This window comes from Stegodyphus dumicola, chromosome 9 (assembly GCF_044657685.1).
Source record: "Stegodyphus dumicola isolate Sdum_Otavi_A_Nest chromosome 9, ASM4465768v1".
NCBI lineage: Eukaryota > Metazoa > Arthropoda > Arachnida > Araneae > Eresidae > Stegodyphus > Stegodyphus dumicola.
In genome coordinates this window covers 1,209,120-1,226,917 of record NC_140776.1, presented here as the reverse complement: position 1 = coordinate 1,226,917, position 17,798 = coordinate 1,209,120, and the positions used below count along the sequence as shown (strand labels likewise).

The 17,798-nt window shown below is 28.2% G+C and overlaps 1 protein-coding gene across 1 annotated transcript in view; it reads left to right on the top strand.

Moving 5' to 3' along the window:
• Positions 1-17,798, top strand: part of LOC118193624 (uncharacterized) — a 188,019-nt gene that overhangs the window by 66,672 nt on the left and 103,549 nt on the right. Inside the window, exons 8-18 of the mRNA XM_085823169.1 lie at positions 784-953; positions 2,337-2,567; positions 5,457-5,636; positions 6,333-6,553; positions 7,606-7,756; positions 8,325-8,413; positions 8,764-8,922; positions 10,181-10,503; positions 11,631-11,854; positions 14,919-15,103; positions 15,704-15,935. Of these exons, the coding sequence (XP_085679295.1) occupies positions 784-953; positions 2,337-2,567; positions 5,457-5,636; positions 6,333-6,553; positions 7,606-7,756; positions 8,325-8,413; positions 8,764-8,922; positions 10,181-10,503; positions 11,631-11,854; positions 14,919-15,103; positions 15,704-15,935 (2,165 nt within the window). The remainder of the gene's footprint in view (positions 1-783; positions 954-2,336; positions 2,568-5,456; positions 5,637-6,332; positions 6,554-7,605; positions 7,757-8,324; positions 8,414-8,763; positions 8,923-10,180; positions 10,504-11,630; positions 11,855-14,918; positions 15,104-15,703; positions 15,936-17,798) is intronic.

The window sequence follows — 17,798 nt, the reverse complement described above, 5'->3', positions numbered from 1 at the left end:
TTTCATGTGGATTTTTAAAATTCTGTGTCCGAAATATTGTGCAGTTTTATTGGATGCAGAAATGAATGACACAAATGTGGAAACTTAAAAATGCTACAGCCCGCTATTGGCAAAAATGTTTCTACTTAGATAGCAGTCTAGCAGTGATTTATCCATTTTAAAGATTCAAATATCAATTGAAGTTGAGGATTATTCTGGGCATCTTTCAACTGGCACATTGTCAGGAAATATCACAAAAGTACTTAAAATTATCCTAAAAGATCATAAGCAGAAGATTCATAATGTGAGGTTGAAGGATTACTTTACAACACATGTAGGTAAATTTTATTGAATAAACTTAACATGAGAAGGACTGCTGACAAATTTGTGCCATGAATATATTTACTCATTCCAAATTTTGCTCTATGAAATGTTTTTCCTTTCTCTAAAAAGAAGCTAAAAAGGGAAAGATTTGACTCCATAAATGAAATAAAAGAAAAATTGTTTGTAATGTTGACTGCTGTATCAAAGCATGGGTTTGTAAAGGCTCTCCAGTCAAAGAAGACTTTGAGATTAATTTTTATTGCAGTGATGAATACTTATTTGAAATTGACAGAAATGAATGAGCTAACAAATACGTAAGAAATTTTGTAAATTTTTGGCTATCATATCAAATATGTACACAACGCTACGCAATGAAAAGTTTCTAATGCCTTTTTTTTAAAGCATGTTTGTTTCTTATTGGGCATATAATAAACAGTGTTGTTGTATTAATCTGTTTTATAAATATAAACTGATTTTCAGGAAATCGAACCTTAAAGAACCATCTGACTTAGGTGCCATTACTTTTGATATGCAAGAAACTGTGATACCACAAGATATTCTGTCAGATACACAGAAAGTACATTACTTTCAAGCTATAATCAATAATCCAATAGAACTTGGTGTTCAGTACTTATTTAATAAAAAGATCGGTAAGATTTTTTTATATGTCTTATTTTGTTTAGATAATAATATGTAAATCAATTAAAAAATATTTTAAAATTTAGAATATTAGTTTCATTTTACTTATGAGAAGTTTTCTCACTGAATGCTAGTTTATCTGATAATTTTTATTGAGTTTACTTCTGAATAAGTTATGGTCAATGCTACTATTAACTAATTTGCTGAGTTAACTGTTATATCTAATTAAATTTGTTTAACTGCTTTATATTAACTGTGGAAGTGTCTAGAAAATGTTTATTCCTTATAAATTTCATTTAAATATTTTTGTTGAAACTCAAAATCTTTGATAACATGAGATCAACACACAGCACTGGTCTAATTACTTTTTCAGCTTATTAAAGCTCATAAAAATAACAAAGCCAAGAATTCACTTTATGTGCTTTGCTAATTTTACAGGCCTTCCCCTTCTTAAAAAAAAAAAAAAAAAAAAAAAAAAAAGAAGAAGGAGGGAACTGAAAAGTTACTTGAAATTTAATAGTAAATATTAAAATGTTTATAATTTCCTAATAATTTTAAATGGAAACAATTTTCTATTTTTCATTTTTTTGTACATCATTACTTTTCTATGAAATTGCTTTTAAATTGTTTGTAAAATTTATGTAATACATTTTCTGTTAATAGTGCAGCAATAATTAATTGATATTAACTTACTTAAGATTTGTTATCAAATAATAATTAAATTGGGGTCACGTGTTTTTGTTAAATATCTTGGTAGTCTAAAATTTGGTACCTTCAAAAACAAAAATAATTTATTTAGAGTGAATATGGAATAGGGTAAAGATGTAGGAGATATAAGATAAGATCTAGTAAAGATTTTTCATTTTTTTAAAGTTGCTTAGATAAATACAGCAAAATAATTTCTTTTATAATGATTCTTAATTTAAATGGTTTTTTTAAAAGCATGCAGAAACTAAAAAAGCATTTAAATTTAAATTATGCTTGCCGGTAAGTAAGAAAAGAGACTTAATTTTATCATTTTTGTTATTTATGTATCATGATTTGTAATTTAACTTAAATTCGACACATATAGTAAGTACATCTACTTTATCTGTTTCACAAATTTCTAATAAACAGAGTAATATATTAATGTACAGAAAATTAAAGTGAAGTATAAAAGAGCTGTAAAGTTTTACTTTTTTTGTCTTCTTCTTCTGAACATAAAAACTATTCTGTATTAAGATTCATTGCGTACAGTCGAAGTAAAGGCCAAGGATCATGTCAGCTTGTCAACTTACTATTCAAAATACTATTCATCATTTAGAGAATGAAATTATTTAATATCTATTTATGTAGTTTTTCTTTGCTGTGCTTTTTAATTTAACTGTATCTCAGTTTTCTCTTAAAAATTTCAGGAATGCATGATGTTGTTATGAAGTTAGCAAATAAGTTTTCTACTGCTCCTGTTATGCGAAAGCAAGAAGTTGATTCTCAGAGACCTCTAGCTGGCTTGAAACTGAGTGTGAATCCTCCAGATGTATCTACTATTGAACAAGTAACTATTGAAATAAAAATTAGTGGTGGAACATTTGTGGATGTTTTGTGGGAGTTTGGAGATGGTAGAACAAAGAAAGAATTTCTAAGAGGTAAGAAAAAAAGTTAATGTCCAATTTTGTCTTCTTTTTTCTGCTTACATGTGTTGTTACTTTATATCTTAATATCTAATATCCTGAGATGCAATGATTAAATTTCCCAATTATGATCATCCATGTGGTTTGGCAAATGTTGTCATTATCTGAAATATGAAATCTCTAATTTATCCTCCACATGCCTTTGCAAACAGCCAGTTCTCAGAATGTTGCCATTTGTGGCACAGTGTAAGATAATTAATTATCTTTAAAATTAATTAGTCTCTAATTTAAATGAGTGATTTAAAAGCAATGAATACACTTCTGAATAATTGAACTCTATATTTTATTTTTTAAAAATGCACCTATTTAATAATATATTTTAAAATAAACTTAATTTATAATATATCCAACTGATACTTTTTATGAACATTTACATCATTACTGTAATTAAAAATGGGGTTTCTAATACTATATATTACTTACATTTTTAATGCCCTTATTTAAATAAATTTTTAATGCCCTTATTTAAATAAATTTTTAATGCCCTTATTTAAATAACTTTTTTCTGGTAATAAGACATTTTTAATGCCCTTATTTAAATAACTTTTTTTCTGGTAATTTTTCAGAAAATCTAGGCATCTTGTTATCCATTTAAGAGCAAGAATGCTAAGATATATTTATGATGAAACTTATATTAAAACTATTTATCTCAAAGCAGAAGGGATTTTATAAGTATTTTCTCTCCATTTTCTTTTCCCCGTTTTAAAATATAATTTAAATTATTGAACTGGTTTTAATTGTATCTGGAGTAATCAACATAAAATTCATATAGATAACCCATTCAAGTAATTGGTTCAGGATTAGTTCAGATTTAATAAAGAACTGCTATAGCATATGTAGATTATGAATCTTTTCCTGTGATAATCAATGTATTTCTTGTAAGAAAGCATATACAATACTGAGATTAATTATGAAATGTTTTAATGTAAATCGAGAATTTTTTTTCACTGTATTGGAATTTACTGAAATGGATACATAAAACAACCAAGAGATTTTATATATAAATGTCTGGAATTATGAAGAATTTGTTTTTGTCTAAGAAGTTTATATAAGATAATACTTAAAAAAGGCTGAGATGTTTTTAATTATACAAAGGGAAAGTATTGGTGATAAAATTAAGATATATAGCTGCAAATTATGCAATAAAAATTTTTTACTTCATTTAAGGGCTCACAGAATAAATTATTTTCTGAAATATGGTGTACTGAATGCCTGAATACCATTAAATAGAATTCCACAAGTTTGATATAATGTGGACTGTGAGAGTGATGAGTAACTGAAAATGTCAAGTTTTACAGAAGAAGGGATGGTCTATTCACAACTCATATTACTTCATTCAGCATTTAAATCAATAGTATTTAAGTAATACATATCTCTTTGTCAATCTCTTAAGGCATTACATTTCATTTCAATTGTCATATTAATCTGCTATTTATTCTCATTTTACATTTTCACTTGTACAAGCAACACAATACTTATAAGCTTAGATATAAACTAAAAGACACATGAGATCATGATCATGCGATAGCTTTTGAAATTAAGTGAATATCTCTCTCAACCAATAGCGAATGGGCCATTTTCTCTATTACTTTCTCAGATTTCTCCTTCAAGAGGTTTGCATGATCCAGAAATTTTCACAGGCATATTCCTACTAGACAGAAAGTAAACAGCCAGATATGTGCACTCTGTGCAATTTTCTCACTAGCAATGGCTCCAGGTTCCTAGAATGAACTGTAAGTGTATCTTATTATAGTGTACAGCCATAAACCTTCACACAAGCCTGCTAATGGCTGGCAACAAAAAGGAAGTGAGTGGTAATCAGCTTTCTGATTTTCTTCAGCTGTTTTATTACTGAAAGAAGGAATGTGATAGATTGGAATTGTCACAAAAAGCACAAAATCTATCATCAAATTTGTTATACAAATTTCATTAAATTATGCCACAAAAGGAAAGAGAAAAAAAGTGCCATATACCTTCTCACAGGTCTGGCTAATGGTTGACAACAAAAAGGGAGTGAGTGGTAATCAGCTTTCTGACTTTCTTCAGCTGCTTTATTACTTAGAGAAGGAATGGGATAGATTTAAATTGTCACAAAAAGAGAGAAACCTGTCACCAAATTCATTATACAAATTCCATTAAATTGTGCCACAAAGGGAAAGTAAAAAAAGGGCAAAATTAGAGTACCTTAATCGCTGAATAGAGCAAGAAAACATGCAGATCTTTTAATGCATAAATATATACTGTAATTGCTAGAATACAGTAATTAAAATGTACTTATACTGTTTGCATCGTACAGGCAATAGAAATTATTATAGTTTAGCTATTAACAAACCACTTCACTATTTCAAAGATAATATTCCGTATGCCCAGCAGAAATCAATTGGCAATTAAAAAAAATATCATTGTGTTATGCATAATATTGTGTAATCAGGAGTTGAATTAGAGAAAATCTACTTTATTTCAAACACAATTGTAAACAACAGAATTATAAGTAACAATATTATAAAATTACAGACTGTGCTACTTTTCCATTCTGCACCTGCCATGCTTTTTGGCCCCTGTAAAAGAGAAGACAAACACATACTGAGACCCATGTAGCACCATCTGGGGACTATGTATGTAAACAAGAATAATTAAAACACACATCTTATTGCAATAGTACCACCAAAATGCATTGTAGATGCATTACGGGAAAGTAAGAAACTCATTAGAATGTCATTTTCACTCATGTCATTTTCTTCCTTTTATTAGTTGAATGTTTTGTATTTCTTGCTTTTATGTTTTAATATTTATAAAAGAAGATTTTTTTAACTGCTTTAAGTGATAACTTCTTTGAATTTTCAGAGGTGAAAAAAGGTGGGAAATATGAAAAGACTTATAAATACCCTCAACCTGGAGTGTATGTGATTCGAGTTCGAGCATCAAATCCACACGCAAATTTCTCTCAAGTTCATGTCCTTAGAGCTCAAAGACCTGTTCTTCCAATTTATGGGGTTACAACTAATACACCTCAGATACTTCCAAGTAAATCAATTAAATATATTTTCTATATAATACCTTTTCAATATGTTATCCATATTTTCTCCTTAATTTTTTTAATTTTAATATTATATCTTTTAGTTTTAATAATGAATACTTACATTGCATAATAAATTTGAATCCATTTTATTTAAGTAAAGAGTTTTGATAGCAGTATGCAGAATATACTTTAAGTTAGAATTCATTGTAGTAACATTTTTTTAATTTAAACATGCTTTTAGATGCAAATGAAAGTTTCATTAAAAAAAAGCCTACTTCAAGTTTATTTCTTAAAGCTTAAATGTAACTTATAATTTTTAAAAACTTCTGAGGTGTAAATGGTGTACTGTAAGTAACATAAATTTTATGTTTTCATTTCTAAGCTTTAATAATTATTAATTAAAACTGATAAATCTAATTCCAGAATTTGCAGTGTAAATATGCAGTTGTTCATTCTAAATAAATCAAAATTAGCAAACCCTTTGCTGTCATGATTTGATAATTATTATTGCCAGTTTAATTTTATAAAAAATCATTCATGCTTATTATTTTTTACAATAGAGATTTCTGTTTTACCTTGATTAATGTAGTAATCTCTCGAACAAGAAATCGTATTATTATCATATCTTCATATATTTTGCATTATATACACCTTTCTTGCCAGTTTGTTTTGGAATTAATACTGCTGTATGTTTTATACAGGTGCTATTGTTTTTGAGCTGACATATCCAGCTTCAGAACTTTTACCTACCAATGCAACTGCTGTATTTGCATTTGGTGATAAGAAATCTTGGAAGTGGAATATTCCAAAAGAAGGAGAAGGAATACATGAAACATTTGAACATAAATACCGAAAACCAGGTGTTTACCTTGTCAGCATTCGTATATCAAATATTGTTTCTTCCTATACTTTATTAACTGAGGTAAGATTTCTCAGGTTTGAATCCCTATTCAAAATCTAATAAATCAAAAATATTTTAGAACTTCAGTTCAGATATCTTTTGATATTCATATCTTAATCTGTTGATGAATATAAATATTCATCAACACATTTTAAAATGAAAACAATTATTTGTGAAGGATATTTTTCAATAGTACAACTTAATAGCACAATTTTTCAGTAGTATATTATGCAGCATTTAATAATTCCATCAAATATAATTTTAAATGTTTTAAATTCTTAATGTTTATTGAAGTCCTAAGGAAATAATGATGGAGATAGACATAAAAATAAGAAAAAAATGTTTTTAATATATTTCATACCAAACTTAATTTTTCAAATGTGAAAATATTTTGCTTGTTTCCAAGTTAAGATTTCAGAATATTAGAATGCATCAGAATTCATTACAGTTGCTAAAATTGTTTATTTACATTGTTAACTTCATGTTTTTATTCATTGAACTTGGCTTCTAATTTTTTGATATTGATCATAAAATGCATGATGACTCTTGTAATTTGTAAATAATTAATGGGATTACTTTTCTTGGGAGAATATATTATTTTTACTGCATATTATTTGTACCATTGATTATATCAAATGGTATATTTTGTCCTGATAAATTTGTATTTTGTCTCTTTGCAAAATAGTCAATTTTTTTGTATTTTTTAATTTCCTATTTTTCGCATTTTTTAAAATTCAATATATAATTTTCTAAATGATGAGTAAAAATATCATTGTGTTTAATAATTGTTTTTAAATATTGCATAAAGCCTGATATTTTAAAAGGGAAGCTATTTTTAAAGGTTTTGAAAATTTGTATAATATTTAATTTTCCACCTTATTTCTGATTTTGAAACTCTGTTTTTATAATATTTATTTTCAATCTGGTTTTTAATTTAATAATTATTAATTTTGCAGGAAACTATGTGGTTGTACGTTCATTTTGTAATATTTATCTTCAATCTAATTTTTGATTTAAGATTATTTTTGTTTTGAAATAGTATGTTCAGTAGTAAAATGTAGGTTATTTTCTAGGTTGAAACAGCTGTCCGAATTAGAGATCTTGCAGTAAATGTGCTGTATAGTCCATTGCTTGGAAGTCACGATCAAATTGCTGGTTATGGCCCTGAGAAAAACAAGTTTCCAGTTGAACGCAATGTTACTATGCATATGAGTGTTGCCACTGGTAAGACTGTAGGACAAACATTTCATGAATAATATAGTAAAGGGTATGAGAATAAAATCAACCAACTCCATCCATTTATAAGTTTTCAGCATGTAATATATTTCTCACGCTGATTACTAATACACAACAGAAAATATTGAAAAAAAATTTCGGTTTGTCAAACAAATATTGTATAATAATTTAAGTGGAAATATAGCAGTTAATAAGATTTTATTGTTGTACCAGGCTAAATAATTTAATTCTCATTATATAAAATATTAGTGTCAAATTCATAATATAACAGTGGTTTCAAAATATGATGTAAAATATATATAAATTTTACAGAAGTTTGAATTTTTTCATTGACAGCATGCATATTATTAATTTAGCTACCCAATTTAGTCTTTATTTTAGATGAAATTTTTTTATTAATATCTTTTTTCAGTATTATTTTTACGTGTGAATCTGTATGTATTTTTTGCATGTCTTTATTGCCTCATGTCTTGAAATCCATTCTTAAAATAATTTGCCTATTGATTATTTCTATACTGTGAATTAATTAATTTTTTATTTCTTTTGCATATTTTAGGTGAGGTTGAGTTGTATATCGTGCAAATGGCAAATGGTACTACTCTGATGAACAGTTCAGACACATCCTATACTACGATGTTTCAAGAGGTTAATTTTGCTTTCTTCTATTCTCTTTCTCTTTCTTTTTTTAATTATGTATTTGGAATGTTAAATAATTGAGTAACAAGGAAAGAATATAATTTTTTTTCCTTTTTGTTTTTCCTTCCTTCCCATTTAAAAACAATTTTTTAAAAATTTATTATTTTTTATTTACTTTTAGCTTAGGAAGTAATATATTTTTTAGTTAATTGTTAATTTAAGTTAATTTTTAGTTAATTGTTAAAGTAAGTAATTATTAAAGAAGTATAGCTACATAGGAAAGAATGAGAGTGAGAAAATGAATACAATAATTGAATGTTTATAACATTAATTGTAAAACGTATTTTCTTAAATTCCAGCCAGGCTACTATAATTTTACAGTGTCAGCCTACAATCATGTTCAAAAAACTACAGACCCTGTGTTTCTGTTCTTATACCTTATGGAGCCTGTTGAAGGTTTAATTGCCATTGATAATGTGAATGCTACATTAGAAGAGGAAGAAGATAAAGAATTTGAAGTAAGCATTTTTTTATCATTTAGTGGTTATTGTATTATCTTTATCTTGATCTGCTTAGGATTACTGTTACCTGTTTCCACCTCCTTATATGCTGTGATTATCCTGAATAATGTCTGAATAAAACTTAAGTGTGAAATGATCATTTTGCGTAGGATTGATTTAACAAAAAATTATGATAATTTTTAAACATTTAGTTATAAACACACCTTTTTTCAAATATATGTCATGTTTGCATTTCAGCTCTCTATTTAGTTATTCCTTTTATTTATTCCTATTGATTTGGAAATTTTTAAGAGCAAAATTTCACTCTGCAGTCTGTGAAAATGAATGTAAGTACATTCTAAAAAAGGCAACAAATAAATACCCACTTACTTGAAAAACTGAAATTCATAGACAAATTACACAATTCTGCAATTAATTTGAAAAAAACAAAATTGCCAATTTTATAACAAATTGGGAAAAAAAATAGGAGCATCACCATGTTATCCCATTGCCATTAGTTTAGTTTTCTAAAGATTTGGATATCAACTGCCATAAGCCTAGCATCATCCATCTGTAAATTTTTAACAAGTTAGGTACAAACACAGTAGACACACTGCGTCGATGTACCCCGTGAAGAAGAAACAAACACTGAAACTCAAAATATTGATTCATCATGCAGAAAATTATCACCAAGTACTGCTGAGCATGAGAGTGGTATTTGTAAACTCATTGTTAATTAGTATGGGAATGAAAATACTGTAAAATACCTCTTAGAATATATACTGTAAAATACCTCTTAGAATATATACTGTAAAATACTTAGGGCAATACTGTAAAATACCTCTTAGAATATCTAAACTCAGTAACTAAATGGGCGAAGCTAGAATCATCAACAAACATCAATGCAAAAATAATCTTATATTTAAAGAAGCCATAGAAATTGGCAGCTCTGGTTTCTCCTAGCAATCATTAATTCAGTTTTATCAAGAGCTTATGTGTGCATTAGGTGTATTTTACAAAACAAATTTAGATCACTATGGTGTGTTATTGTGAAAGGTTTTTTTTCCCCTCCAACAGTCTTTTATTATTTAAAAGACTATTAGAGGTATATTAATAGTTCTTTCTTTTAAAACAGTTTCTGTACATTCATGTAATAATGTATTTATGTGCTTACAAACTTGTCATTGTAATAATTACCCTGTTCTTGACATTGTGAGATTATTGATACTATATTCGAAATGCATTTCTGTTTCTAAATTTTCCTTGCTATTCATAGGTTTATCTTGAACGAATTGGAACTGATACATGCTTACTTGTGGATTTTGATGATGGCACAGTGCTTCGAGCATTTGGCAATGGTGAAACATGTAATGACACAGCAGAAGAAGTTGTCTGGGAAGGTGAACTTGAAAATCCTCTTATAATCAGACATACATATATTTCAAAAGGCTATATTGATGCATTTTTTAAAGCTTTCAATGCCATATCTGAAGTGAATACAACTGTGAGGTTTTTTATTACGAATCAAACGTGTAAAGCACCTGACCTGTCAATAAGAAATAGAATTCCAAGTTATTATCTTGCTCCAGAGACTTATAGGTAATTTTCATGAATTTTTACTCTTTTGTGCCTAAAATTATTGCTATTCATTGTAGAAGCCTGTATAAGTTTCCTCTCTTGCCTATCAAAAATAGTAAATACATGATATATAAATTTACCTAGATTCTTGCTCTTCCAAATTCCTTCAGATTTTTTCAGATTCCAGATTTTTCTTAGTGAAATATGTCAGAATTTCAAAGCTTAAAAATTTCTTATATTTTGAGCAATTAATCCAAAAAAAAAATTAAACTTTGAATAAAAAATATCATATTTAATATGGAACTCAATCATCTTGAAGGTTACAAAAATAGTTATTAAAAAATAAATTGCATAAGTCTGCTTTAAGTGTGTGGTCTTCCATTTCCTAAATATGATGGTAAGTTTCTTTTTAGAAAATGATCTGATATAAAAATATGCATTTCCAATAAAACAATGAAAAAACTGGAAATTTCAGAGGCATTGCATGCTAATTATAAATGGAAATAGGGATTCTTATCTTTAAAATAGTATCTTCATGTTGAAATCTAACATCCTCATCAAATATTTAGGAAAACATTGGTTGTGCTGATTTTTTTTTTTGGGGGGGGTATTTATTGTTAACTCTTTCTGATATTTGCAATATGAACTTTTAGGAGCAATTTTTGTTCTTCCAGAAACAACTGAGTTCTGTTATCATTATGCATATAGCCATTTTCATTTCCTTTTCTGAGTTCAGGAAGTCATTGATTTATCTTGTATTGTACAAAATGTGTTCATCTTCTTTTCTGCACATCTAGTCTGAATGAACCAACCAAGCTGCCCATTTTAGTTTTATTTTATTTTAAAAGTTGTACTCAGTAAAAGAGAAACCAAATGCTTTCTTCAATAATGCCAGTTTGTCTAATGAAGTAATAATAATGAAAAAACACCAGTGTATATAAGTTCAAAGTTTTAGTAATCTTTCAATATGTTTTAATATTAAAAAGTTCAATGCTTTTTGCATCTGTTATGAAATAATGAATTTTATAATTTTATTTTAAAAAAGCATTATAATATTAATCATTTTTAAAAGTCATAGAAGTTTATTTAAATATGTTAGTTGGTATGTAATTCTTATTATTGATTTTTATTTATTCTTTATTTTGTAGGTCTCTACCTGTTGTGTTGTATTCATATACAACAATGAAGTGTAATGATTCAAGTGAAACTGTGAGAAGTTGGAGTGCTTTGAGATTAAATGAAACGAATGGTCAGATGATAGAAGAAATTGATTTGACGATGGTGGACTCGTACAGAAAATCTATGCTATATTTGAGACCATTCTTTCTAAAAGGTGGACTTTATAAAATGAAATTTACTGTAAACATGACAGGTAATGAATTGATTAATGTAAAATTTTTCTATTTAATTGTATATTAATCAGTTTATCATGAAAAAATTTTCAATATTCAGTTTGAAATTCTGATATTTAGAACTGTAACTACAAGGAACAAATCTGATTTTCAGTCCATGAATATTTGTAAAAAATAAGTAATAATGATAATGTATGAAAATAAGTAATAATGAAGTATTTTTCCATAAATAGCAATAGTTGCCAAGCTACTGTTTATTTTGAGAAATATGGTAAAAATAGGTCATCTGCCTATAGATGAAAGGAAACAAGATATGAAGAATTGAAATACTTGAAGAGTATTATTCTTACCTTAAGTCTTTGTGTGTACAGATGTATAATAATATGCAGAATTAAAAAAAAATTGTAATACTTTATTGGCCTATATGCTACTGTTATGAAATATGAGTGAAAATATATTAACTGTATTTTATATTTATTACATTATATATGTATTTATATATTACATTATATATACATTTCATCTTAAATATGTAAAATATTCAAAGCAGATCTTAAGTGTATAAAATCTTAAAAAAAAAATATCTTAAATATATAAAATATTCAAAATGTAGTACTATAAGGGAAGCTAATGATTTTTATGTCAGTTCAGACTGGAGCAATCATATTTAATCTTATACTAAAATTTTGCCATTTATGTTTATAGTGTTAGAGCAGTTCCTTTCTGTTGAGTATGGTCTCTTTTCTTTTAATGGCTTTTTGACCATTCAAAATGCTTCTAAAATCATCTTTTATTGGATTTTCTCTCACTTTTTTTGTTGATTTTCTGCACATATCTAAACTTTTTCCTTTAAGGTTATTCAGCTTTCCAGAGGCAGCTAAAATGAGCTAAAGCAAAGTTAGAAAATGCTTATCATTTATGTTACTTTATTTCATTCCCCCTTTTTTTGTCTAACCTTCAAATTCCTTAACATTAGCTCTTTATCTTTTCTAACCCCCTTAGCTGCTAATGAATATAAAGTTTTGCTAAAAAATTCTTTACTGTATGGAATGGACGGATCATAGTAATTTTGTAGTGAGCTTATCTCAGTCATTGGTTTCTCATATTTTTCATTCAGCTAAATTATGTCAACATAATAACTTTTATACTTATCCTAATCTTAAGTTTCTGTTGAGGTAACTATATTCATAACAGTAATAAAATATTCCATTTCTTCCCTTCTTTATGATTTTTTTCACTTAATTATTATTATCAGCATTATTTTCTGTATTTTAAATAAGTTATTGGACACTAAAAAACTGGCTTTGTTTTTGACATTAGTTCTGTGTTTGTTAATCACCAAGAAAATTTTGCTGCATTGCATGCTATTTTCTTTTTGTTGTAAAGTGAGCTAAAGTGACTCAAAAATTATGAAACCTATAAATTTTTGTTCCTCATTCATAATCTAATCTTATGCATAATTCATTCTTGCAGATATATACCTTAATTTCTCTTTGTATTAGGTTTCCCAAAACAAAGCAACAGTAAACAACATTTAGCTTTAGCTCTTCCCATTGTATTTAACTATTCTTTTATTTGAAATATTGGTAATTTTCTCTTTGTTATGCATAAGTGTTGCAAAGAATATTTTTTTTTGTTTTTTGTTTTGGTGGTGGTGCACTATACTATCTTTGGTTAAAGAATTGAAATGCCTACATCAGTAGGCAAAATACAGACTTTTAAGAAATAAAACAGAAAACTATAAAAAAGGAACAACCTTTTTAATTAGAAATGATACCATAAACCAAAAGCATTTAATTTAATGCTTACTATATTGTTTTTCTTACTTCAGTAGGGAAGCCAAAACATTTTAGTGTCATTTAGAATTCTTTTAATGATTAACCTGTTTTCCTTTTCAACATAAATTCACCCAGGTGATGACATGCTATTTCTCAATGTTTTTTGTTTCGGATTTTTGTTTTTCAGGAATGGTTGCAATGCTAAAGATAGGCAATGAAACAATATTTGCCTATTTATTGCTGCATTTCTATAATGTAGCAAGGTATATTATTCTGTTATGCTAGTTACGTGCAAAACCTTATGCAAATTTTGGAATTGTTTTAATGAGCATTAAAATGCATAGAATGGAACAGATGCTATATGTATTGCTATAAATGAAACCATACTATAAAAGAAGAGACTGCACTTAGTGTGTATGCAGAAGTTTGACTATACTGCAGAAGAAGGGACTGTACTTAGTAGTGTGTATGCAGAAGTTTGACTATACTGCAGAAGAAGGGACTGTACTTAGTGTACATGTCAAAATTATTGTCTACTGAATTGGATCTTAAACTTCATTGAAATCTTATAGTAACATCTTTAATACTTTTTGAATCAGTCTTACTTGAAAAAATTATGTTTTGGGTATAAATGCTAACTAAATTGTAGATGCATTTTCAGTAGATGCAGAAAATGCGTCTGAAATCTTATAGTAACATTTTTAATACTTTTTGATTCAGTCTTACTTGAATAAATTGCTGAAATAAAGATGAATTCAGAATTATTTTTTGGGTATAAATGCTAACTAAAATGTAGATGCATTTTCAGTAGATGTTAATAGTTTGCTAATTTACGTTTGTATTTAATTACTTCTTGAATCAATGCATATCATAATAGTCTCTATAATATTTGATTTCTTCCCTTGTGTTATATATAATACTTTTTAAAGTATTTATATTGTTTTTATTATTACAGCAAGTTTATTATGTATGCTTTAACAATTTGTATTTGATTAGTTACTGGTAGAAATTTTATAGTTGTAAAATGAGAAGAGTTTGATTTTATGTTTAGAGGAAGCACACTGTAGAAGTTAATATGCCTTAATTTTTTTCTTAGAAAACATTTACTTACTTTCAGTTTTGTCAAAACTTTGTAGTCAGTTTTCGTGTTAGGCGTTACTTTTTTAATAGATTTTTCTTGTCTTAAACAGCTGCAGTTACATGGGAAAGTTAAAGTCATAAATTCTATTCATGGCGTAATGTCTTTTGAATAAACATGTAAATCTACTGATTTCACATTGGTTAAATTACATAATATTTCTTTTAGTTTTTATTCAGAATCCTCCACTGGTACTTGTGAGATCAGTAGAAACATATGTGAAAATTGTTCCTTCTCCTGTAATTGTGAGACTTACAGAAGGAGCTCAATCTAGGGTTACTAGAGGTTGGGGACAAAGTTTAATACTTGATCCAGGACAGAATTCAATAGATCCAGATGATGAAAACAACAAGGTTTGTTCTTATGTGTGTTTTTATTTCTGATAAATGTTTCCATTGAAATACTGCATACTCTTTTTTAAATAATTGATAAAATAACATGCCAAACAAGTATTAATTTAGAAATCAAACAACAAAAATCAATGTTATATTTACAAATTTTCACAGGACTAGTTTTGATGGTTTTACTGAACCATCAAAACTAGTCATGTGAAAATTTGTAAATATAATGCTGATTTTTATTGTTTGATTTCTAAATCTTTTTTTTTTTTTGAATGTTTTATATTTCATTTAGGAATAGCCAATGAAAGAAAATATTGCATAAAATAATTAGTAATATTGTAATTATAAACATGGTTACTCTTAATTAGCTCAATATATTCAACTATTTAAATTATTTTTGTTCTCAAATAAAAGGTAGAATTAGCAAAAAAGTTTATCTTTTAAAATTAATTTCTGTAAGATATATAAATTGCTATTTTAATCATCATTACTTAAAATTAATATATTAGTGTTACTTTTTAATTAATCACTTTAATATTTGATTGTTACTTGAAGTATTAATGAGTAATATTAATTTGTTAATGAGTAATTAATATTACATTTCTTTTTCAGAACTTCACAATCAAATGGTTTTGCAGAAGGCTGCCAGGCGAAGTTATCAATCGAAATTTAACTGAAGATGTGCAAAATATTTCTGACCCTATATTTGACCGTAGTGTCTTGTATAGAGAAAGGCCTACTGGATTACCCACACCAAGCTCTGACGAAAGCAGTGAAGAGGAAGAAAGCAAAGATGGATTACTGGAAGAACCAGATCTTGGAGGTTGCTTTGGAAAAGGACCTGGTAAGTCTCTTTTGAATTTCAGTATTAAAGATGGATAGCTTTCCTAAAAGTTTAATTATTTAACTTTTTGCACTTCAGATATATATAAAAAATTTATATACATTTTCATCTATTTTATGTAATGCAGATATTGTAATTTTAATAAGATAATAATAGGAAACATACTAGAGATGTTAGCTGCACATTAATATGATGCATAATTCAATGAAATAATGTATCTGATGTAGAACTTTTCTCATGTATATTGCTGAGATTTTCCAGTGTTATGTGCTATTACTCTGAGCTTACATACTGTTGTTCTGTCTTTTAAATACTCCTTTGTTTCAAAGACTCTGTTCAAAAGTAACTGTTTAATTTCTTTTATAGCTTATATGTTTATGCAATGTATATTTTCTATTCCTATGCTAATTAATGGATGGGTAATACATAGATTACCAGAAACGAGGAAAATCTAAAACTGGTCATGTAAATTTATGCCTGGGTGCTACAAAAATTAATACTTAAGAAGTTCAGATAGATGATAGACTGAGATATTTAAATAAAATACAGTAGACTCCCGATTATCCGCGGGTGGATTATCCACGTCTGCCGCACAAAGTTTTTTTTTTTTTTTTTAAACCAGTGTAAAGCAAAGAAAATAAAAATTTTCACAAAACTGAGCGAAACGTTAAATTTGCTAACATCGTGCTTATTTATGGCAAAAATATCCCAGGCCTTCTCGGAACCTTCCCCTCGGGCTTCTCGGAACCTTCACCGTAGCCTTCTCAGAGCCTTCCCCTCTGATGAGTAGGTGATTTTCTTACTCACCCTTGCAATGCCCGCTCCACCGCCCTCTCTCATCTTAATCTTACTGACACGTCCAGTTCCTCCCACTCGCTATTGTTAGTTTAAGCCTGATAGTGTTTGCAAACCGGTCGGAGTTAATTTCTTATCTTTTATTGTGTTCAGTGCCTGTGCTTTTTGGTTTTGTGTTTTTTGTTACTGATTTAAAACGTCAGGAAAATGAAAGAAGTTTGTGTTGACGATTACGCAAAAACTAGAATTAATTTCCAAAGTAGCAAACGGTGCTACAAGGCAGCAGATGGAATTGGATTACAGAATCGCGGAAACAACAGTGCGTGACATTCTAAAGCAAAAAGACAAACTGGTGAACTTTGCATCAATGTCGGACAGTGCTTCTGCAATGAAAATGCAAAAAACTGTGAAGAATTCTACCTTTGATTAGCTAGACACTGCATTGACAGAGTGGTTAGCTCAGGTTCGAAAAGAGGGTACTCCTGTAAATGGTCCTATCACATTGCGGTGAAGGCAAAAACCTTTTTTGAGTTATTAGGTCTGAAAGGAAATTTTGATGCGTCTTCTGGCTGGTTGACTCGTTTTAAGCAGCGATATGGAATTCGAGAAATTGGACTTCATGGGGAGAAACTTAGGGGTGGCCAACAAGCAGCCGACGATTTGCACCAGGAATTTGAAGAATTTGTTTTAAAAGAAGAGCTATCTTTTGAACAAATTTACAATGCCGACGAATCAAACTTTTGTGGAAATGTCCTCCCACTCGCACTTTAGCATTTCAAAGTAGCGGGTCATAAAAGCATCAAGGAAAGGATCACTATCATGTTTTGCAGTAACACTATCGGTGAACGTAAACTTATTGTCATTGGAAAGTAAAAAAAAAACTGTGATCTTTCCAAGGCACAAGGATAGGAAATTTGCCCATTGATTACTTGAACCAAAAAAAAAAAAAAAAAGGATGGATGAACCGAAACATTTTTCAAGAATGGTTCAAAAAAATCTTTGTTCTTCAAGTGCGTAAACATCTTAAATCGAAAAACCTGCCTGAAAAAGCTGTGCTATTGATCAACA